Source organism: Scyliorhinus torazame, chromosome 5 (assembly GCF_047496885.1).
Source record: "Scyliorhinus torazame isolate Kashiwa2021f chromosome 5, sScyTor2.1, whole genome shotgun sequence".
In the NCBI taxonomy this organism is placed as follows: Eukaryota; Metazoa; Chordata; class Chondrichthyes; order Carcharhiniformes; family Scyliorhinidae; genus Scyliorhinus; species Scyliorhinus torazame.
In genome coordinates, this window is record NC_092711.1 from 143,776,997 (window position 1) to 143,801,490 (window position 24,494).

Consider the following 24,494-nt stretch of genomic DNA (forward strand, 5'->3'; position numbering starts at 1 on the left):
TCGCCCCCACAACACAAACTTGTGCAGGGTAGGTCGATTGGCCAAAATAAATTGCCCCTTAATTGGAAAAATTAATTGGGAACTCTAAATTTAAATAAATAAATAAATAAATCTCCTCTGCAGTCTCTCTCGTGTGATCACATCCTTCATGTAATATGGCTGTGGTCTAACTGGTGTTTGATGCAGTTCCAGCACAATCTCCCTGTTCTCATAATCTCAGCCCTCGGCTACCAAAGGAAACTATCCCACCTGCCTTCCTAAGCACTGAAGAGAGAGAGTGATTGGCAGCTGAGAGAGACAGAGGGAGAGAGAGGAAGCAGAGGGAGTGAGAGGCACCAGAGAGAAAGGAGCACCAGAGACTGAGAGAGGCAGGAGGGAGAGAGGAGAGAAGAGAGAGACAGTCTAGTCAGTAACAAAAATAAGTGATGGAATTGAGTTCAGACATGGATCTGCATGAACTGACACCACTTTACTGACAGATTGACATGGTAGTTACTTTACTTGAATCAATGTTATTCAATTTTGAATAAAGGCTAAGATTAACTATATCACAATCACCCAGTATCAACTAGGTCTTCTGTTTAATACAGAACAGGATTAAACCCAGTGTCCAATATTCGAGGTCTATGTGGCTGTTGGATGCCTGGTTTCACTGGACAGCTGACGAGCCCACAGCTTCACTGAACTCGTCTACCCAGGGTCTGTTTCTAAACCCTCATCACAACATATTACCTGGTTAGCTATTGCATATATCATCATGGTCAGACACCTCACACAAAGCTCAACCAGAAACAACGGTTCTTCTTTCTACTCATCCCAGCTCCTAAAATGGGTCACAGCATCTCCAGCCCTCAGCTCTGTTACTGGGCTGTCATTGACATGAGCAACAAAGAGACAGCAAGTTGCCTGAGGCTGAATGGGAAGTTGAAACTTGTGACTCAAAACCAACTGTGTAAGATCTCTGAAAAGATCAGGAATTTTAAAAGATAAATTCTATACCCAGTGAACAAATTAATGAGACATAAGACAAAAACATCATGTTTTATGATTTTTACTGCAACAAACTAGAAGCAACAATGCCTAAACACTATTTTTATAGGGAACGTATCCCTTAAACTACAAATAGAATGTAGCCCTTTTACTTTTAAGACAATCAAAAATCACACTCCATGGTTTTGTCGCTGAAGTTGTCACTCAATTCTCCTGGAACCAGCCCAATGTGATTCTTCATTCCTGTGTTTACTTCCATTCTGTTCCTTTGCCTGACTGGCAATCCTTCACCCCAGAAGTGTCTTTTGCAGTGATAGTTTTCCTGATGATATTCAGGTCCTGATAAACCAAGTGACTCTTCCAAATCCTGACGTGACGTTCGTTTTTTTTCTGCAAATCTTCATCTAATATCCTGTAAAAGGAATTTATAAATGGAAATTGAGAACAGGCAATTCTAGTTTCCATCCAACACACTCTCCCTCCATTCTCACTCTGTAATGTTCATCCTCCTAATTCTCTAAAGGTGCTGATTCAGGCTGACTGACAGATCCCTGCTCACTGCTTCCCATCTTGGAGAGGCCTGAAAAGCTCCATGCAGACTGCCAGACATAAATATGTCTATATTACTGAACTCAAAATGTGTGGAACATATAGACTAGATTCACTTCCTTTCTCTACAGTTGCTGCAAGTTACCAATGACCCCTCAGGATGAGAAAAGAAATGGAAAGATGAAGTAGACTTGGAGCGGCTGCTGCCTCTTGTGGGGCATTCCAGAACAAGAGGTAATAGTCTCACGGTAAGCGGTAGCAAATTCAAAACAGTTTTAATTAAAAAAAATTTTTTTTTAGAGTAACCAATTATTTTTTTTTCCAATTAAGGGGCAATTTAGTGTGGCCAATTCACCAACTCTGCACATCTTTGGGTTGTGGGGGTGAAACCTACGCAGACACGGGGAGAAAGTGCAAATTCCACACAGACAGTGACCCGGGGCCGGGATCGAACCCAGGTCCTCAGCACCGTAGACAGCAGTGCTAACCACTGGTCCACAGTGCTGCCCTATTCAAAACAGAGTTGAGGAAAAACTGTTTCTCCCAAGGGCTGTGAATATGTGGAATTCACTACCCCAGAGTGCGGTGGAGCTGGGACAGTGAGTAAATTTAGAGTTGGACAGATTTTTAATCGGGTTCAATGGTTCTGAAGAACTCTCAGGACAGTGGAGATAAGGCCAGGATGAGATCAGCCATGACCGAATGGCAGAGCAGACTCGATGGGCCAAATGGCCTAATTCTGCTCCTATATCTTATGAACTTCTGGTTAAAGTCCAACAGGTTTATTTCGATGTCACTAGCTTTCGGAGCTCTGCTCCTTCCTCAGGTGAAGGAGCAGCGCTCCAAAGCCAGTGACATCGAAACAAACCTGTTGGACTTTAACCTGGTGTTGTAAGACTTCTTACTGTGCTCACCCCAGTCCAACGCCGGCATCTCCACATTATGAACTTCTGAAAGGGGGAGACATTGATTTGATTCCCAGATGTTGCCCAGAGGAGGAAGTTTTAGTCTGAAACTCATTGTCCAATCTCCACATTGTGACATCACAAAGGAGCTCATCCTCTAAATCAGCCAATAGGAATCGATCCGCTCCGCGGCGACGTCAATGCATTAGTGCGCACACGCAGGCGCGCGGACGCGCGAGCCCCGTCCCCACCCTTTGTTCTCTCTTCCCCAACACATCCTCGAAACGGTGTCCAGGCAACCGGCTGACAGTTCCGGCCGTCGGTGATGTCCCCCTCCCCTGAACCGGGACTGCGCAAGTCTTAGGGAGAGGGGAAGCTCCGCATGCGCAGGAGAGCTCACTTCCGCTGACCTTTCCGCTCAGATGTTGACCAATGGAAAGACTGGGAGGACCGGAAATAATCTGCCCCTCCGCCAATCAGATGCGGAAGTTGGAAAAGGAGGTTTCTGCGGAGCAAAGCTGTTGTTCCTTGAACCCTGAATGAGCTTGAGCTTCACACAGACTCCTGTCTGCAACATCTGTGAGTAAAACACTTTCTTTTCTCCCCCTTTTCTCATTCTCACTTTTAATTGGTCACTTGCAGCAACTGAAGGGAAAGGAAGTGAGGGTGCGGACTCTGCAAAGCTTGGCCCAGGTCTCTCTCTCTCTCTTAAAGACATTGACATCCTTTGCTCCCTCAGCTTGACACATTTATTTGTCTGGCTAAAAGGATGTTCACAATTAAAGGGCTGGTTTCTCCAGGAGATGGCTGGCATTGATGGGGTCAGTAAACAGGCCAAATCCAACCCAGCCAATTACTTCCCTGTCGGAATACTCTCCATCATCAGCAAAGTGATGGAAGGAGTCATCAAAGGTCCTATTAAGTGGCACTTATTCTGCAATAACCTGCTCCTGGACGCTCAGTTTGGGTTCCGCCAGGGTCACTCAGCTCCTGACCTCATTACATCCTTGGTTCAAACTTGGACGAAAGAGCTGACTGCCAAAAGTGAGGTGAGAGTGACTCCCCTTGACATCAAGGCAGCATTTGACCTAGTATGGCATCAAGGAGCCCCAGCTAAACTGGAGTCAATGGGAATCGGGGGATAACTTTCCACTGGTTGGAGTCATACCTGGCACAAAGGAAGATGGTTGTGGTGATTGGAGGTCAATCATCTCAGCTCCATGACATCACTGCAGGAGTTCCTCAGGGCAGTATCCTAGGCCCAACCATCTTCAGCTGTTTCATCAATGATCTCCCATCATAAGGTGAGAAGTGGTGATGTTTGTGGATGACTGCACAATGTTCAGCACCATTCTCAACTCCTCAGATAATGAAGCAGTCCATGTCCAAATTCAGTAAGACCTGGACAATATCCAGACTTGGGCTGATAAGTGGCAAGTTACATTCGCGCTACACAAGTGTCAGGCAATGACCATCTTCGAAAAGAGAGGATCTAACTACCACCCCTTGACATTCAGTGGCATTCCCATCGCTGACACCCACACAACCAACATCCTGGGGGTTACCATTGATCAAAAACTGAACTGGACTAGCCATATTAATACTGTAGCTACCAGGGCAGATCAAGGGTTGGGAATCCTACGACGAGTAACACGCTTCCTGATACCCCAAAGCCTGTCCACCAGACATCTACAAGCACAAGTCAGGAGTGTAATCGAATGCGCTCCACTTTGCTGGATGAGTGCAGCTCCAACAACAAAGAAGCTCTATCCAGGACAAAGCAGCCTAATTGATTGTACCCCCTTCCATAAACATTCAAATCTTCCACCACCGACAAACAGTAGCAGCCGTGTATACCACCTACAAGATACACTGCAGTAACTCCGAAAGGTTCCTCAGACAGCAACTTCCAAACCCACAACCACTACCATCTAGAAGGACGAGCAGCAGAAACCTGGGAAGCCCACCACCTGGAAGTTCTCCTCCAAGTTACTCACCACCGTGACTTGGAAATATATTGCCATTCCTTCACTGTCCCTGAGGCAACATCCTGGAATTCCCTCCCTAACAGCACAGGGGATGTACCTACACCTCCAGGACTGCAGCAGTTCAAGAAGGCAGCTCACCACTACTTCGGAAGGGCAACTGGGGAAGGGCAATAAATGCCGGCCTAACCAGCATTGTCCACATCCCGTAAATTAATTTTTAAAAATTTAATATTGGACAGAGATATGTCTAGTGTTGTTATATGGTATGTATTGTAGATATTATTGATGGTTCTGTAATAAAATACATGGATTATTATTTCTACTTTTGTAACGTAGTACTGTACCTACATTATATATTTCCAGTTATAGTCATTGCAGCACTGACAGAATCCATTTGGGAACTCAAGTCAATGCTGACTCTCTGTACAGCAATCCAGTCAGTCCCATTCCCCCTCGATATCCCTGTTCACCTGCAAGTTTATTTTCTTCAAGTAACCATCCTATTTTACTTTAAATTATTGATCATCTCGACTTCCACAACCCTTGTGGGCAGTGAGTTCCCTGTCATGACTAAATAAAATTCTTCCTCAGAATTTCCCTACCTCTAATCAGTAAATATACTTATATGGAGATTCTCTACTCTTGTACAGGTTTTAGTGAGTTTAGATTTGTTGATCAGCGCCTTCACGAAAACTGGGAGGGAAAATAAGTGAATACAATCTGTATATTACACACATTTTTCATCCAGTAATATCGACATATATCTGTCTGGCAGCCTGCATGAAGATTTTCAGGTCTCTGTGTCCAGGACAGGAAGCAGTGAGCTTGGATCTGTCAATGAGCCTGAATCAGCACCTTCAGGAGAATTGGGAGGGTGAATATTAGATACAATGAAAATGAAATGAAAATCGCTTATTGTCACAAGTAGGCTTCAAATGAAGGTACTGTGAAAAGCCCCTAGTCGTCACATTCCGGCGCCTGTTCGGGGAGGCTGTTACGGGAATTGAACCGTGCTGCTGGCCTGCCTTGGAGTGTGTGGGATTGAGATTTACAGCATTTCAGGGGAAGAGAGAGGAAAGAATGTTCGATATAAACTAGAATTGTCTGTTCTGAGTTTCTATCCTGTACTAACAATGATTACTATTGTAAAATCTGTTTGCAGGAAGTTCGAACAAGAGGAGTTTGAGGCCGATATCTCAAACTAAATATCACATCAAGAACTGACTGAGTAACTCAATTCTTGGGATCATCGGCCTTTGAATCTAGAAGGAGAAATGTTTGTCTATTCTGTCTGCTTCACGAGATTTTAAACATTAGTGTGTCTGGAAAAGCACTGAGACACAAACACACCCCGTGTGAGACTGTTACAGAGCACTGACTGTGGAAAGAGCATTAACCAGTGACACAATCTGAAAAAGTACTACACCATTCACAGCAGGGAGAGACTGTATAGGTGTTCTGTGTGTGGACGAGGCTTCACTGATTGGCCAACGCGGTGAGATGCAAGATCACCTGGACCATGGAGAAACCATGGAAATGTGAGGATTGTGGGAAGGGATTCACAGCCCCACACGAGCTGGAAAGGCATCAACACAGTCACACTGAAGAGAGACCTTTCACCTCTCAGTGTTTAAAGGGATTCACTGCCATTGGCAGCCTGCGGAGACACGAACGAGTTCACACTGGGGAGAGGCCATTCATCTGCACTGTGTGTGAAAAGGGGTTCACTGACATTGGCAGCCTGCGGAGACACGAACGAGTTCACACCGGGGAGAGGCCATTCATCTGCACTGTGTGTGATAAGGGATTCACTGACATTAGCAGCCTGCGGAGACACGAAAGAGTCCACACTGGAGAGAGGCCTTTCACCTGCTCTCAGTGTGATAAGGGATTCACTGACATTGGCAGCCTGCGGAGACACGAACGAGTTCACACCGGAGAGAGGCCATTCATCTGCACTGTGTGTGATAAGGGATTCACTCATTTACACAACCTGCAGACCCACCAGCGAGTTCACACCGGGGAGAGACCATTCATCTGCACTGTGTGTGATAAGGGATTTACTCGGTTACCCCACCTGCAGAGACACCAGAGAGTTCACACCGGGGAGAAGCCGTTCATCTGCACTGTGTGTGATAAGGGATTCACTCAGTTATCCCACCTGCAGAGACACCAGCGAGTTCACACCGGGGAGAAGCCGTACATCTGCTCTGTGTGTGATATGGGATTCACTCAATTATCCAACCTGCGTAGCCACAATGTCACTCACACCAAGAGCAGGCCCTTTAAATGCTTTGACTGCAGGAAGGGTTTCAAAAGCGCTCAGCTACTGATGTCCCACCAGCGCATTCACACTGAGGAGAGACCGTTCAGCTGCTCTCACTGCACAAAGAGGTTTCAAACATCATCCAGATTGCGGAGACACCAGCGAGTTCACACCGGAAAGAAGCCATTCACCTGCTCTCACTGTGGGGAGGGATTCACTCAGTCGTCCAACATGCTGAAACACCAAAGGGTTCACAGGTGATGTTGGGTTAGATTCTGCTGTTAATCACATCCAGGACTGAACCTGGAGTGGGTGAAAGTGTTTGTCTCCTCGCCAACTCCTGGTGCTCGGACGTGGTGACCCTGGCGAACTACTGCTCCCCGGATCTGGAATACCCGACTGTGAAGTGCCGTCCAAACTACCTTCCATGGGAATTCTCTTCTGCCATCATCACGGCGGTCTACATCCCACCTCAGGCGGAAGTGAAGAAGGCGTTTGATGAATTGTACACCGCACTGCTATAAATAACAATGAAGCAGAATACCCGGAGGCCTTGTTCATCGTGGCCGGGGACTTCAACCAGGCCAACCTCGAGTGTACTGCCAAAATTTCACCAACACATCTCCTGTCCCGACAGGGACCCCAACATCCTTGACTGGAAGTATCGGCAGTATCAAGGTGCTAAAGTACATCCTGTACTTTCCCACTAACCTGCAGACAAAACAGCTGCAACTGTACTGTGTATAAACGTGTGTTATTGTAACTACTCCTTGAGATGCTTCGGTTCGCTGAAGCATTCCCTACATGTTTGTAATAAAGATTCCCAAACTTTACCCAACTCTAGACTCCGAGTGACATTTGTCCCAAAACAACCTGGTGTCAGGAACAGGATCCACTGACGGCTCTGATTAAAGGAAAGTCCCCGTGGACAGCAGATACCGGGGTGAGTATTGTTTGTTTTATACCACCCGTGTTTAGTTCAGTTTGACTGACCACTGGGGACTCCTCAGAACCTCAGGGAGCTGCTTCTGGTCTGTTTCTTTGACATCCATTCAATGCAATTTCAATAACTGGAACATTTCAGGCAGGGAATTGTCGGTTTTACACCAAGGATATGTTTGGGGGCGATACTGAAGTCCCCGTGACCGAGAGGGTTTTGTAGCTGCCAAAATATGAGGGGATAAAGCCGTACGGGAGGTGAAACAGAAAGAGTTAGGCAGTTGGACAGAGTTTGGCGTGTGTTCAGAGGTCCCAGATAGGGGTCAGCCAGCATCATCACATCGATGGATCTGCACAGAAAAGGTCCAACCAGATGGAACTTATAAGGCCCAAGGTGAGGTCAGTGACGCGGGAATTTGAAGAAGTCTTTGGAGAGAAAGAGGTCAGAGTGGACCACAGCGGGAAAGGTAAATTTGAAATTTCTTTGGCCCTTTTCGTGACATTTTCTCGGAACCTTCAGTCAAGAAACATAAAAGCTGCATTTGCGCTGGGGGATCTCCTCCAGAGGGCAGTGTTTCTGCAACCACCTACGGTGCCAGATGGAGATCGAAGACTTTGGAAGTTCAATAAGTTTGTCTATGTTTTGAACAATGTTTCAAGTGTATGGCACTTCTCAGTTAGATCAGTTTTGTCCAAGTCAGGTTGTCCCTACCTGAAGGCAGAAGCTGCCGTGCTTTATTGGTACGAAGGCAGGAAACTCTCGGGCATCTTTATGATGCATGTTGATGGCTGCCTATGTGGTGGTACTAGTGAGTTCCAAAATAATGTTACTGACAGGATCAGAACAACATTTAAGGTTGGAGCCAGGCTTCTGGGACCTTTAAATAAATTGGATTGGAAATCGGGCAGTGTGGGTCTGATGTGACTTTACATCAACAATCTCAGGGAGACAGTATGAACCCTGTCACAGTCAATGGGGCCGGGGCCTCACAGAAAGATGAAGATGTTTCCAAAGCTGGGACTGAGCTGCTGCAAAGTTGAATTGATGAATGGGGCCCACAGGCAAGGCTGGATACAAGTTTTGATGTCTTCGAGCTGAGTTCTGTAATGAAACATCCAGAGGGCAAGGATATTTAACGGGCAAACAAAACATTAAAAAATACAAGATGGAGAAACGTGTGCTGAAATTTCCATCTTTGAGTGAGCTGCAAAATATAAAATGGATTTTTTTAGTGATGCCTCACTCGGATGAGCCTGGCTCAGTGCCTGTACACTGAGTGATGTATAAGAATCTCTTTCAGCAGAAGAATAGACAAACGTTTCTCATTCTAAATTCAAAGGTCGATGATATTCAGCTCCCATGGATCGAGTGACTCTGTCACATTTTGATATGATGTTTGGTGTGAAATTTCTGTCTGTAACTCCTCCCCTTCTAATATCCTGTAAAAGGAGTTTACAAAAGCCATCACTGTTAGTGCAGGATACCCAAATGAAATGTGAAATTCGATCCTATTGTAAGATCCGGGTTTGGCTCCAATCTCAATTGTAACACTCAAATCAATTACATGTCAGACTGTGTTGTGAAAGTTACCTGCAGCTCCTGACTAGTTACAGACCATTCCAGGTACAAGAATATTGTCACAGAATTTATTAAGTTAATTGTAATAAGTACAAAATCACAATAATTAACAAAGGCAGTGGATCAGTCCGTTCACTCTGGATCACCAGCTCTCAGCTTCCAGGTGACTGTGGAGCTGTCTCTTGTTCTGTTGACTGAAGTCTATCCTCTTACTTCATGTTGAGTTGTGCACCGAGCTCGAGAATTGTAGCTCATTAACCCTTTCTAGTACCTACCTCTACGCATGGCTGGTAGTTTCCTGTGGTTCTGATTGGCCCAAGCAGCCCATGATCAGTCCCTGATTGGTTAAATGGGGCACGATCAATGTCTGATTGCTCTCTGAAGGATATCGGTCACCTTGCTGATGTGTGATGTCAGTTTCTCATTGTGGTGTCACTTCCTCATGATTAATATTCGTCAGGCTCATCGTCCTAACTGATGCCTAAAGTCACCCATGATTATTGTGGTACATTAATTACAAGCCTTATTTAATACTTCCTGTACACTCTACCTACAATGTAACTACTGTTAGGAGGCCCATTAACTACTCACACAAGAGACCTTGTAACTTATTATTTCTTATCTCGAGCAAAGCTGATTCCACACCCTTAACGTTCAGGCTAAGTTGATCTCTCTGTACTGAACTAATGTAATCCTTAATGAACAGGAGCAATCCCATCATCTTTTCCGAGCTTCATGCATTCCAATATGTCAAATACCCTTCAACATTTAGATTCCAGCCTTGGTCACCTTTCAAACAAGTCTCTGTAATGTCTATCAGGACACACATTTATCTCTATCCGTGCTGACAATTCTTTTTTTTAAATTTAGAGTACCCAATTCATTTTTCCAATTAAGGGGCAATTTAGCATGGCCAATCCACCTAGCCTGCACATCTTTCAATTGTGGGGGTGAAACCCACGCAAACACGGGGAGAATGTGCAAACTCCACATGTCAGTGACCCAGAGCCAGGATCGAACCTGGGACCTCGGCGCCGTGAGGCAGCACTGCTAACCACTGCACCACCGTGCTGCCCCATCTGCGCTGACAATTCATCCAATCTCTGTCAAATACTGCGTGCATTTTCAATCCATTTTCAGGGGTTCAATAATCCAATAGGGATTTCAAGTGAAACCTCTTTACCCAGCGAGTTGTGAGAATGTGGAACTCACTACCACAGTGAGTGGTTGAGGTGAACAGCATGAATGCTGCATGAACAGCTGTATCTTGACAAGGGAGAAAGGAATAGAAGGAGATGCTGATGGGGGGAGATGAAGAGGGCTGGGTGGAGGCTCATGCGGAACATAAATACTGACAGAGACCAATTGAGCCGACTGGCCTGGCCCTGTGCTGTAGACTCAATGGAACAGAGACAAATGTATTTATTTTAGATCCACCTGTAGTAGTATGATAAAACTTTTTTCTTGGAATGTAGGCATCACTGGCTGGGTCAGCATTTGTTACCCATTCATAATTACCCTTGAACTGAGTGGCTTGCTAGGTCATTACAGTGGGGGACAGATAAGAGTCAACCACATCTGTGTGGCTCTGGAGTCACATGTGGGCCAGACTGGGTAAGGATGGCAGATTTCCTTCACTAAAGGACATTAGTAAACAGATGGGTTTTTACAACAATCTCTCCTCAAAGGGCAGTTTCATGGTCATCATTAGACTTTTAATTCCAAATTTTTATTGAATTCAAATTTTACCATCTGTCCTGGTGGGATTCGAACCCCAGAATAATACCTGGGTCTCTGGATTACTCGTCCAGTGGCAATACCACTAGGCCACCGCCTCCCCCATACTATCCAGGATAAAATAAATGCAAAGTCGTGAGACTGTCCAGAATGTACCTGTTGTGTAGAACCTTGGTCAGACCGCAGCTGGAGGACTGTGTGCAGTTTTACTGCCCTTGTCGCCAGAGGGAAAGGGCAACAAAGGTTCACCAGACTTGTTCCGGGGATGGCAGGACTGCCCTTAGAGAGATTGGAGAAACCTGGCCTGTATCCTCTAGTGTCAAATAATGAGAAGTGATCACAATGAAACCTACAAAATACTGAAAGGAATAGACAGGGGAGGTGCAGGTGAGATGTTTCCCCTGGTTGGGGAGTCTGGAACCAGTGGACACAATTTCAAAATAACGGGGAAGCCACTTAGGACCGGTCTTGGAGGAGATATTTTTTTACTCAGAGTGTTGTGAATCTTTGGAATTCTCTACCCCAGAGGGCTGTGGAAGCTCAGTCATTGAGTGTGTTTAAAGCAGAGACTGACAGATTTCTAAATACCAATAACACAAAGGGATATGGGGATAGTGTGGGGGACCCAGACTCACTCACTCACTCACACGGACTCACTCACTCACACAGACTCACTCACTCACACAGACTCACTCACTCACCCAAACTCACTCACCCCCACATACTCACTCACCCCCACATACTCACTCACACAGACTCACTCAAGTGGATGATCAGCCATGATCGTATTGAATGTTGGCGCAGGCTCGATGGACTGAATGGCCAAGTCCTGCTCCTATGTTCCAATGATACAAAGAAAGGTAGGAAAGTGAATTGTGAAGAGGACATAAGGAGGTTACAAGGTGATATAGATAGGTTAAGTGAGTGGAAAAAATATGCAAAATGGAGAATAATGTGGGAAAATGTGAAATTGTCCATTTGGCAGGAAGAATAAAAAAGCTTCTTATCTAAACGGTGAGAGATTGCAGAGCTCTGAGATTCAGAGGGATCTGGGTGTCCAAGAGCATGAATCACAAAAGGCGAGTATACAGGTACAGCAAGTAATTAGGAAAGCTAATAGAATGTTATTGTTTATTGTGGGGGAATTGAATACAAAAGTAGGTTATGCTCCTGTGAGCGGGAATGAATCCAAAAGAATCCCTCGACATTCAGGTCTGCTTCAAACATCAAACAGTTTATTGTTGTAACGCCGGCGGGGAGTAAGCCTCTGGGCAAAGGCAGATACCTCTCCACTGAACAAAGGGAATCATCATCATTTATACAAATTCAAATAGTTAGTCAGCCCAACTCAGCCGGACACGATCCAATCACAATGATTGTAGATTACACACATTGACTGGTAGATCCAATGAAAGTGGTTACTGGGCAGCAGGGAATTGCGTGATCAGCTCATGGACAGCTAGGGGGTTACTCATGAACTCATGATGCCTTCCAGACCCCCTCATCGACCATCCTTGGGTCTCGTGTATACATAACTCACTTATCTTAACCTTGTTACTGGCTGGTACCATTGTCAGAATTCCATAAGAGCATCCCCCTTTGTGAGGGAGAGAGTGAGCTGACTGGTGGCGATTTAATCTGAGGGTCACCACACCTCAGACGAGGGACAATGTTGAGGGGGCGGTAGAATCCAACCCCTGTAATCACTTGTGAACTTGTTTGTGTCTCAGCAGCTGCGATGAATCACGGAATCCCTTCCCACATTCAGAGCAGGTGAACAAACTCTCCCCAGTGTGAACTCGCTGATGTGCCTGCAGATGGGATAACTGAGTGAATCCCTTCCCACACGGAGAGCAGGTGAATGGCTTCTCCCCAATGTGAACTCGCTGGTGTCTCTGTAGGTTGGATAACCGAGTGAATCCCTTCCTACAATGAGAGCAGGCGAATGGCTTCTCCCCAGTGTGAACGCGACGGTGTGCCCGCAGGTTGGATAACAAAGTGAATGTCTTCCCACACTGAGAACAGGTGAATGGCCTCTCCCCAGTGTGAACTCGCTGGTGTGTCTGCAGGTGGGATAACCGAGTGAATGCCTTCCCACACTGGGAGCAGGTGAATGGCTTCTCCCCAGTGTGAACTTGCGGGTGTGTCTGCAGGTGGGATAAGCGAGTGAATCCCTTCCCACACTGGGAGCAGGTGAACGGCCTCTCCCCAGTGTGAACTCGCTGATGTGACTGCAAGTTATCGAACCGAGTGAATCCTTTCCCACACTGGGAGCAGGTGAACAACCTCTCCCCAGTGTGAGTTCGCTGGTGTATCTGCAGGCTGATCAACTGAGTGAATCTCTTCCCACACTGAGAGCAGGTGAATGGCCTCTCCCCAGTGTGAATGCATCGATGAATCTCCAGCGCAGATGGGACTCTGAATCCCTTCCCACAGTCCCCACATTTCCATCGTTTCTCCATATTTTGGGTCTATTTGTGTCTCTCCAGGGCGGACAATCAGTTGACGCCTTGTTCACACACAGAACACGTGTACGGTCTCTTCCTGCTGTTTTTTCAGGCTGTGTAACTGGTTAAATCTCTTTCCACAGTCAGTGCTCTGGAACACTCTCACTCGGGTGTGTGTGTCTCGGTGCTTTTCCAGTCACACTGATGTTTTAAAATCTTCTCAAGCCAACAGACGAGGCAAACATTTCTCCTTCTCGATTCAAAGTCCGATGATGTTCATGCCCTAATGAATCGAGTGACTCAATCTGATCGAGACGTTTAGTTTGAGATATCTGTCTGTAATTCCTCCTTTTCTAATATCCTGTAAAAACAATTTACAAAACATATCAGTGTCAGTACAGGACAGAAACTCAGAACACACGTGGACTTCCGGTTGCGACATGTCGGGAGCGGCCGCATATGAGGCAGCTCTCATCCGGGGACTTTGTTTTCCATCATTTTCACCCGGTCTTTGAGGGGGTTTGGGGATATTTCAAATTTGTCAATGGGATAAAGCTCAATTACTGTGGAAATGTCCAAGAAACCAAGTTTGAAGAAGCCAGCGGGCAAAGAATTGTCATCCGATTCAGATTCTTTTCCAGGCTCATTGAAAACAAAATGGCGGCGGCTGCTGCCGAAGCGAAAGTTATAGTGTTGTCAGTTGAGATGCTCATGGGCATCTTAGCAACAGCCGACTATCTCCGAGGATTTCCCTATATCAACCGAGGAGCCCCCAGCTCCTATTCAATTGATAAACGGTAAAGGGTGCAGGGCATGGGGGTGGCTCTTTCGATGAAGAGCAAGCGGATTGTCTCTTTAGAGGCTAAAATGGTCTTTTGGCTGATAATAACAAATCTCTATGTGCCAAAGTAGACAACTTAGAGAATCGCTTCAGGAGACAAACTCTTTGCGTTATGGGGCTGCTGGAGGGATTGGAGGGCCCGCACCCGACTGAATACACGTCCAGGATGTTTGGGAAGATGGTGGGGAGGGTGAACAGTTGTTCCTTCCTGAGCTGGTTGGGGCCCATCACTCGCTCTGTCAGACGCCTTGCCCAGGAGAGCCACCTCGGGCAATTACCGTCAGGTTCCACAGTTACCGGGATAAGGAACAAGTCCTGAGGTGGGCGAATGATCACCGTAACTACAAATGGGATAGCCATGCCATCAGGCCCCATCAGGATGTGGGGGCGGAGCTGCCAAAAAAGAGGGCGGCATTTATCAAGGCCAAGGCTGCACTTTTCATACGTGGTGTTCGGTTTGGGGTGGTTTACCCCGCACACCTCCCAGTGAGTTGTAATTCAAAAGACCACTACTTTTGAGGCGCTGGATGATGCCGATGCTTTTGTGAGGAAGCTCAGGCTCGGTATAGTTTGTATTATATATGGGGTCTTGTTGTTTTTGGAGAGGGATTGTGGTTTTGGGGTCTTGTTGGGGTTTCTTGTACCAGTTTGTATTTGACTGTTTTTTTTGTGGGGGTGGGGGTTTCCTTTATTTAAAGTTGGGTGCAGGTGGGAGGGGGGGGGGTTGTTATGGTTATTCAGTTTTATATGCCCCGGGGGGGAGCTGCCCTGCGAGCTGAAGAAGGTAGTTAATGGGAACGAAGTGGTGGGGGTAACTGCAGCTCATTAACATAGTATAGGTTTTAGATAATGGGCTGAGTGCGCTGGTTCTGTTTGGGGTTAAGGATTGTTGAGCTAAGGGTCTGGGGGGGTTCTTCGGGCTTTTGGTTGTGGTTTTAATGAGAGGCAGGGAGCTGGGGGATGGGGAGCTGGGAGATGGGGAGCTGGGGGATGGGGAGCTGGGGGATGGGGAGCTGGGGGATGGAGAGCTGGGGGATGGGGAGCTGGGGGATGGGGAGCTGGGGGATGGGGAGCTGGGGGATGGGGAGCTGGGGGATGGGGAGCTGGGGGATGGGGAGCTGGGGGATGGGGAGCTGGGGGATGGGGAGCTGGGGACGGTTTATCGACAGCGACTACAGCTTGCTCTTTGCTCTGTTTTGTTGGGGGCCTGGTGGCCGACTCAGGTGGGCTCGATGCCGATACTTTTTCAGTCATTTTAGAATGATCTCTTTTGGTGGATATGGCTGACTGGGGTATGGGGTGGGTGGGGGTAAACCCTCAATCCGACTGGCCATTTGGAATGTGAGGATGTGAGGGGGTTGAACGGTCTAGTGAAGAGATCAGGGATATTCGCTTATGTGAGGAGTTTGAATGCGGATGTGGTGTTTTTGCTGGAGAGCCATTTGCGGGTCAGGATCCGACACGGTTACGGAAGGCTTGGGTGGGACAGATGTAGGTCCCAGGGGACCGCAGTGTTGATAAGTAAAAGCGTTTCTTTTTCAGCTTTTCGAATTCTGACAGATCCGAATGGGAGACACGTGATTGTCAGTGGGTCTTTGGTGGGCACCTTGATAGTCCCAGTACATGTGTCCACTCCGAATTGGGACGATCACAGTTTATATTAATAAATTACTGACCTCTATTCCTGACTTGGACACACATCAGCTAATCTTGGGGGGAGACTTTAATTGTGTTTTGGATCCTAGTCTGACCGATCTATGCCCAGGTCTGTGATTCCTTCGGGGTGGCCAAAGTGGTGGTGACTTTCATAAGACCATATGACATAGGAGCAGAATTAGGCCACTCGGCCCATCGAGTCTGCTCCACCATTCAATCATGGCTGATATTTTCTCATCCCCATTCTCCTGCGTTCTTCCCATAACCCCTGATCCCCTTATTAATCAAGAACCCATCTAACTTAATGGAGCAGATTGGGGGGCAGAAATTCATACCTTGGATCCGTTTGTTAAAAGGCCTCCACCACTAGTGTTTATACAAATATGCTGAGCTCAGGTTATTTTCAGTTGGATAGGGGCACAAGGCAGTGTTGCCCACTGTCTCTGCTTCTGCTTGCCTTGGGGTGGCATGGTGGCACAGTGGTTAGCACTGCTGCCTCACAGCACCATGGACCCGGGTTCAATTCCAGCCTTGGGTGACTGTCTGTGTGGAGTTTGCACTTTCTCCTCGTATCTGAGTGGGGTTCCTCCTGGAGCTCCGGTTTCCTCCCACAGTCCAAAGATGTTCAGGTGAGGTGGACCGGTCGTGATAAACATCCCCCTAGTGTCCAAAAGGGGGTGGTTGGGTTACAGGAATAGGGTAGAGGTGTGGGCCTAGGTAGGATGCTCTTTCAGAGGGGCGGTGCAGACTTGATGGGCCGAATTGCCTCCTTCTGTACTGTAGGAATTCGATAATACTGTGAATAAAGCCATTGGCTACTATGTTGAGGTTTTCCGGGTGATGGACAGGGTTAGAGCGCGAGGGAGAGAGCACAGGGTGTCCCTGTATGCAGATGATCTGCTTCTTTATATCATGGACCCAGTCTCCATGATGGATGAGATAATGAAGCTTCTGTGGAGTTTTGACTCCTTTTCTGGGTACAGAGTAAATCCGGACAAGAGCTCATATTATCTGGTGATCCCCCAGAGAGGGGGGCTGACCTGGGGATGTTGCCTTTTAACCTTGCCAGATCCAGCTTGGTTATCTGGGAATCCAGGTAGCCCACGAGTGGGCCTCTCTTCAGAAATGTCAGTTTGCTCGGCTGGTTAATGAGGTCAGGGCAGATTTGCAGAGGTGGCAACCTCCCACTGTCTTTGGCCGACAGGGTTCAGATGGTTAACATGAACATCCTTCCGAGGTTGCTGTTTCCTTTCCAATGTCTCCCTATCTTTTATCTTTCTTCCCAAATCATCCAATGTTAAAATCAATACGCTGATTACTTCTTTCATTTGGGTGGGAAGGACCCCGAGGATTTGCAGGACATTCCTGCAGAGAGAGAGAGACAGGCTTAGCCATATTTCATCTGTTTAAGAAGGGTAGCAAGGATAATCCAGGGAACTACAGGCCGGTGAGCGTTACATCAGTGATAGGGAAATTACTGGAGAGAATTCTTCGAGACAGGATCTACTCCCATTTGGAAGCAAATGGACGTATTAGTGAGAGGCAGCATGGTTTTGTGAAGGGGAGGTCGTGTCTCACTAACTTTATAGAGTTTTTCGAGGAGGTCACAAAGATGATTGATATAGGTAGGGCAGTGGATGTTGTCTATATGGACTTCAGTAAGGCCTTTGACAAGGTCCCTCATGGTAGACTAGTACAAAAGGTGAAGTCACACGGGATCAGGAGTGAGCTGGCAAGGTGGATACAGAACTGGCTAGGTCATAGAAGGCAGAGAGGAGCAATGGAAGGATGCTTTTCTAATTGGAGGGCTGTGACTAGTGGTGTTCCGCAGGGATCAGTGCTGGGACCTTTGCTGTTTGTAGTATATATAAATGATTTGGAGGAAAATGTAACTAGTCTGATTAGTAAGTTTGCAGACGACACAAAGGTTGGTGGAATTGCGGATAGCGATGAGGACTGTCAGAGGATACAGCAGGATTTAGATTGTTTTGGAGACTTGGGCGGAGAGATGGCAGATGGAGTTTAATCCGGACAAATGTGAGGTAATGCATTTTGGAAGGTCTAATGCAGGTAGGGAATATACAGTGAATGGTAGACCCCTCAAGAGTATTGAAAGTCAGAGAGATCTAGGTGTACAGGTCCACACACAGGTCACTGAAAGGGGCAACACAGGTGGAGAAGGTAGTCAAGAAGGCATGCAGTATGCTTGCCTTCATTGGCCGGGGCATTGAGTATAAGAATTGGCAAGTCATGTTGCAGCTGTATAGAACTTTAGTTAGGCCACACTTGGAGTATAGTGTTCAATTCTGATCGCCACACTACCAGAAGGATGTGGAGGCTTTAGAGAGGGTGCAGGAGAGATGTACCAGAATGTTGCCTGGTATGGAGGGCATTAGCTATGAGGAGCGGTTGAATAAACTCGGTTTGTTCTCACTGGAACGACGGAGGTTGAAGGGCGATCTGATAGAGATCTACAAAATTGTGAGGGGCATAGACAGAGTGGATAGTCAGAGGCTTTTCCCCAGGGTAGAGGGGTCAATTACTAGGGGGCATAGGTTTAAGGTGCGAGGGGCAAGGTTTAGAGTAGATGTACGAGGCAAGTTTTTTTACACAGAGGGTAGTGGGTGCCTGGAACTCACTACCGGAGGAGGTGGTGGAAGCAGGGACGATAGTGACATTTAAGGGGCATCTTGACAAATACATGAATAGGATGGGAATAGAGGGATACGGACCCAGGAAGTGTAGAAGATTGTAGTTTAGTCGGGCAGCATGGTCGGCACAGGCTTGGAGGGCCGAAGGGCCTGTTCCTGTGCTGTACTTTTCTTTGTTCTATTATTGGGCAGCCAATATTGAAAGGGTGCTGGGGTTATTCAGAGATCTGAATTCTATATGGGGGCAGATGGAGACAGGCACTTGTCAGGGTCCAGTTTACGGGCCTTGGTTAATGCATTGCTTCCGTTTTCTCCTATGAAATTTACCTTGAGCCCTGTGGTGGTGGCTACACTGAAGGTTTGGAGACAGTTCAGGCAACGCTATTGGCTCAGCTCAATATTGTTGTTGGCCCCTCTCTATGGGACTCACCACTTTTTGCCTACGGATTTAGATTTAGGTCCTGGAGGAGGGAAGCTCTGGAGAAGTTTGGTGACTTGTTTGTGAACGGCAGGTTTATTGGTTTTGATGAACTGGTGGAAAAATTACAACTCGCGAGCTCTAATTTTCTTAGATGCATGATTTCCTACGTAAGGAGATCTCGGCGTTTCCTTTAGCACCCCTGCCGTCTCTGATGATTTGGATTCTATCTCTTGCTGACGTGGGTGAGGGTAGGATTTCAGATATCTACAGTCTGCAGAGCAAGCTCCACTGAATGAGGTGAGGAGAAAGTGGAAGGGTGAATTGGATCTGGTTTCTGTGGAGGGGGTGTGGAGTGAGAATGTACAGGGTCAACACAACCTCCTCCTGTGTTAAGTGGAGCTTGACAGGGGGCATCTGACTAGGTTGTGTGGTTTTGTTCTCGGGGGTGGAAGACAGGTGAGCTTGGTGTTCTCGGGTCTGGCGAATCATAAAAGGTACCATCCTTTTAGCCAGACAAATAAATGTGTCAAGCTGAGGGAGCAAAGGATGTCAATGTCTTTGAGAGAGAGAGAGACCTGGGCCAAGCTTTGCAGAGTCTGCACCCTCCCTGGATTCACTTCCTTTCCCTTCAGTTGCTGCAAGTCACCAATTAAAGATCAGAATGAGAAAATAAATGGAAAGGGGGAGGAAAGAAACTGTTTTACTCACAGATGTTGGAGACAAGAGGATGTATCAGTCTGGGTAAAGCTCAATATTCATTCACACAAAGCCCGCGCTCTGATTGGCTGGAGGGCAAAAGTCCTTCCGGTGGCCCACTCTTTCCTTTCGTCAACATTTCAGCGGGAAGTCAGGGCGGGGGGAGGGTCTCTGCACATGCGCAGCTGCCTCTCTGTTATGGACATGCGCATTACCGGTCGACGTTTGGAAGCAAGCGGAATTGTCGGTGTTTGGAGCATGCGCATTCGGAATAATGGGCCTGTTCGTTTTGGAAAGCCCGAGCAAAACTAAGGAGGTGGGTGGAAAGATTTGGAAATACTCTGTGGAGCCGCAAAACCTGATGAATAGTTGTCAGCTCCCTGATTCTGGTTCGGGAAATTCTTTCCCAGGTCCAGGCTCAAGTTAATGCCCAAAATATTTGTTCAGTGAGTGGAGGAAGGGGAGGGGAAAACAATCAGGTTAGACCCCGCCCCTCATTCACTCTGACTGGCTGCAGGTCCGAGCGGCTGTCTCCGTCCTCTAGCCCCGCCCCTCATTCTCTCTGATTGACTGGAGGACCGAGCGGCTCTCTGAGTCCTCCAGACCCGCCCCTCATTCACTGCGTGCTGGAGGACCATGCGTCTGTCTCAGTCCTCCAGCGCCGCACCTCATTAACTCTGACTGGCTGGAGGGCCAAGCGGCAGTCTCAGTCCTCCAGGCCCGCCCCTCATTATCTCTGATTGACTGGAGGACCAGTCGGCTCTCAGTCATCCAGCCCCGCCTCTCATTCACTCTGATTGGCTGGAGGACCAGTCGGCTCTCAGTCCTCCAGCTCCGATCCGTTACCTGGAGACTGGGCAGCGCATTCCCAACGTAAGATATTCAAATTCCGGCTCCAAAATCACACCCTGGCGAGTAGGCCGTGAATCCCCAAGGAAAGGTTTTTTCATTGAGCTCCGAAAATCCGGACCTCTCAGTCCACTCCCTGGAAACTAGGCCGTGAATCCCCGAGGAAAGGTCTTTATACTGACTGCTCCGAGACTCTGCCCCTCCAAGTCCGCTCCCTGAAGACAGGGAGAAAGAGGCGTCAGAGACTCGGTATTGGGGAATGAGAGAGGAAAGAATGTTCTCCAGAAACTAGAATTGTCTGTTCTGAATTTCTATCCTGTGCTGACAGTGATGTCTTTTGTAAACTCCTTTTACAGGATATGAGAAGAGGAGGAATTATAGACAGAAATCTCAAACGTAACGTCTCGATCTGACAGTCACCAGATTCCTTGGGAATCTGACTATCATCAGCCTTTGAATCTACAAGGGAAGAAGAACTGTTTGCCTAATCTGACAGCCTCTAAAGGATTTTAAACATCATTGTGACTGGAAAAGCACTGAGACCCCCTGCCCCCCCCCCCCCCCCCCATGAATCAACATTGTGCCATTCACAGCGGGGAGTGACACGTGTGAACGAGACTTCCAACTAATTTTCTGACCTGGAGAGACACAAGGAGACACAAAACATGGAGAAACCGTGGATATGTGGGGACTGTGGGAAGGGATTCAATGCACCATCTCAACTTGAGATTCATCAACGCAGTCACACAGGGGAGAGGCCGTTCACCTGTGCTCAGTGTCGGGAGGGATTCACTGTGTTATCCCGCCTACAGACACACCAGCGAGTTCACACTGGGGAGAGGCCGTTCAACTGCTCAGGGTGGGAAGGGATTCACTCAGTTATCCCATCGACAGACACACCAGCGAGTTCACACTGGGCATAAGCCATTCAACTGTTCAGTGTGGGAAGTGATTCACTCAGTTATCTCACCTGCGGAGACATCAGCAAGTTCACACTGGGGAGAGGCTGTTCACCAGCTCTCAGTGTGGAAATAAATTCTCTGAGTTATCCAGCCTGCAGACACACCAGTGAGTTCACACTGCGGAGAGGCCTGAGAAAGATGGAAAACAAAGTCCCCGGATGAGAGCTGCCTCACATGCGGCCGCTCCCGACATGTCGCAACCGAAGTCCCCGTCTGTTCTTAATTTCTGCTGTACTGACACTGATGTCTTTTGTAAATTGTTTTTACAAGATATTAGAAAAGGAGGAATTACAGACAGATATCTCAAACTAAACGTCTCGATCAGACTGGGTCACTCGATTCATCAGGGCCTGAACGTCATCGGACTTTAAATCTAGAAGGAGAAATGTTTGCCTCGTCTGTCAGCTTGAGAAGATTTTGAACATCAGTATGACTGGAAAAGCACCAAGCCACACACACCCGACTGAGAGTGTTCCAGAGCACTGACTGTGGAAAGAGCTTTAACCAGTTACACAGCCTGAAAAAAACATCACACCATTCACAGTGGGGAGAGACCGTACACGTGTTCTGTGTGTGAACAAGGCGTCAACTGATTGTCCGCCCTGGAGAGACACGATAGACCCAGAATATGGAGAAACGATGGAAATGTGGGGACTGGGAAGGGATTCAGAGTCCCATCTGCGCTGGAGATTCATCAACGTAGTCACACTGGGGAGAGGCCCTTCACCTGCTCTCAGTGTGAGAAGGGATTCACTCAGTATTCTGACCTGCAGACACACCAGCGAGTTCACACCGGGGAGAGGCCGTTCACCTGCTCTCCGTGTGAGAAAGGATTCAGTCAGTTATCCAGTCTGCGGACACACCAGCGAGTTCACACTGGAGAGAGACCATTCACCTGCTCTCAGTGTGGGGAGGGATTCATTCAGTTGATCAGCCTGCAGATACACGAGCGAGTTCATAGCGGCAAGTGGCCGTTCACCTGCTCTCAGTGTGGGAAGGGATTCATTTCCTCATCCAACCTGCAGATACACCAGCGAGTTCATACTGGGAAGAGGCCGTTCACCTGCTCTCAGTGTGGGAAGGGAGTCACTCAGTTATCCCACCTGCAGTCCCCGCATATCCACGGTTTCTCTCACCTGTGGAGACATCAGCGAATTCACACTGGGGAGAGGCTGTTCACCTGCTCTCAGTGTGGAAATAAATTCTCTGAGTTATCCAGCCTGCAGACACACCAGCGAGTTCACACTGGGGAGAGGCCGTTCACCTGCTCTCCGTGTGAGAAGGCCATCACCGTGTTATCCAACCTGCGGAAACACCAACGAGTTCACACCAGGGAGAATTAACTCAGTTGGCTGGATGGCTGGTTTGTGATGCAAAGCGACTCCAACATCAGGGGGTTCAACTCCCGTACCGGCTGAGGTTATCCATGAAGGCCCCACCTTTTCAACATTGCCCCTTGCCTGAGGTGTGGTGACCGTCAGATTCAATCACCACCAGTCAGCTCTCTCTCTCTCAAGAGGGCAAAGCAGACTCTGGTCCTCTGGGACTTTGGCGACTCTTATTTCACACAAATACAACAAACATAGATTCCTTTAAGGAGCAAAAATCCAACAGGAAAAGTGATGCAACCGTGGCTAACAAGAAATGTTAAAGATTCCATTAGATCAATGGAGGAGACTCATAAAGTGGCCAAAATAGTCGTAAGCCTGAGGATTGAGAACTTGTTTGAGAATTCAGCAAAGGAGGATCAAGAAACTGATCAAGAGAAAATAGAATATGAGAGCGATAAACATAAAAAACGACTGGAAAAGCTCCTATAGGAATGTGAAAAGGAAAAGATTAGCAATGACCAATGTGGGTCCATTCCAGGCAGAGACAGGAGTGTTTTTTTTTTTAAATTTAGAGTACCCAATTCATTCTTTCCAATTAAGGAGCAATGTAGAGTGGCCAATTCACCAACTCTGGACTTCCGGTTGCGGCTATGGAGGGAGACTTCCGGTGGCGGCTGTGAAGGAGTAAGTTGCACATTTGGTGGCTCCCGCTCTGGTCGGACTTTCGGACCTTTCCCCTGGACTTTTTTCTGGTTTTAAACGGTAAATTCAAAGGCTGAATCAATTGGGCACTGTTTCCACGTATTCGTGTATGGAGCAAAGAACCAGAAGTGCACGAAAAGGCAGAAATAAAAAGTTAGCCAAGAGCTGTGTTGAAGCTGCAGCAGGAGACAGCATGGCCGAGGACCAGACGCCTGGGGTGGTGGCGCTGCGACCATCGGAGCAGTTGATGCAGGTCATCCAGGATGGTTTCGGGGTATAAGCTCAATATGGGGAAGAGCAAGATGTTTGTGGTCCAGGCGAGAGATCAGGAGAGACGACTGCGGGATCTGCCATTCAGAGTGGTAGGGGACAGTTTCAGGTACCTAGGTATCCGAGTGGCGATGGATTTGCGACTAAATAGAATTTGGCCCGACTGGAGGATCAGATGAAGGAGGGATCCGGAAATGGGATGCGCTCCCGTTGTCTCTGGCGGGCAGAGATTAAACGGTAAAAATGACGGTCCTCCCAAGATTCCTATTCATTTTTCAATGTCTTCCCATCTTCATCCCGCAGTCCTTTTTTCAGCGGGTCAATAAAGTTATTGTGGGCTGTGTGTGGGGGGGGCAAGTCCTCGCGGGTGAAGAGGGCAATGCTTGAGTGGAGTCAGGGGGATCGTGAGCTGGCGCTGCCGAATTTCAGCAGTTATTACTGGGCGGCTAACATAGCCATGGTGAGGAGGTGACTGGTGGGGGGGGAAGCCGGCGTGGGTGCGCATGGAGACGGCTTCTTGGAAGGGCACAAGTCTGGGGGCGTTGGTAACAGCGCCTCTACCATTCTCGCCAGCGCGGTACTCCACCAGTCCGAGTGGTGGTGGCGGCCTGAGAGTCTGGGGGGAGTGGAGGAGACATGTGGAAGCAGAGGGGGCATCGGTGTGGTCCCCAATCTGCAATAATCACTGCTTTGCCCTGGGGAGGATGGACGGGGG

The 24,494-nt window shown here is 47.8% G+C and overlaps 1 protein-coding gene and 3 long non-coding RNA genes across 4 annotated transcripts; 2 read left to right on the top strand and 2 right to left on the bottom strand.

Moving 5' to 3' along the window:
* Positions 1-1,035: 1,035 nt before the first annotated feature.
* Positions 1,036-2,689, bottom strand: LOC140419965 (uncharacterized). Its single transcript, XR_011946114.1, has 2 exons — positions 2,454-2,689; positions 1,036-1,402 (listed from the first exon to the last, which is right to left on the bottom strand). It is a non-coding gene; the product is annotated as an uncharacterized lncRNA (long non-coding RNA).
* Positions 2,690-2,732: 43 nt separating this feature from the next.
* On the top strand, positions 2,733-7,536 carry LOC140419964 (uncharacterized). Its single transcript, XM_072504005.1, has 2 exons — positions 2,733-3,023; positions 5,595-7,536. Exon 2 carries the CDS (start codon positions 5,952-5,954, stop codon positions 6,957-6,959), a length of 1,008 nt encoding a protein of 335 aa, XP_072360106.1. The 5' UTR covers positions 2,733-3,023; positions 5,595-5,951; the 3' UTR covers positions 6,960-7,536.
* Positions 7,537-12,166: 4,630 nt separating this feature from the next.
* On the bottom strand, positions 12,167-19,894 carry LOC140419966 (uncharacterized). Its single transcript, XR_011946115.1, has 3 exons — positions 19,678-19,894; positions 16,233-17,262; positions 12,167-13,761 (listed from the first exon to the last, which is right to left on the bottom strand). It is a non-coding gene; the product is annotated as an uncharacterized lncRNA (long non-coding RNA).
* Positions 19,883-24,026, top strand: LOC140419967 (uncharacterized). Its single transcript, XR_011946116.1, has 2 exons — positions 19,883-19,981; positions 20,871-24,026. It is a non-coding gene; the product is annotated as an uncharacterized lncRNA (long non-coding RNA).
* Positions 24,027-24,494: the final 468 nt, after the last annotated feature.

Coding starts and splice junctions, on each gene's coding strand:
- LOC140419964 (XM_072504005.1), top strand. CDS start 5,952: ATGGAGAAACCATGGAAATGTGAGGATTGTGGGAAGGGATTCACAGCC.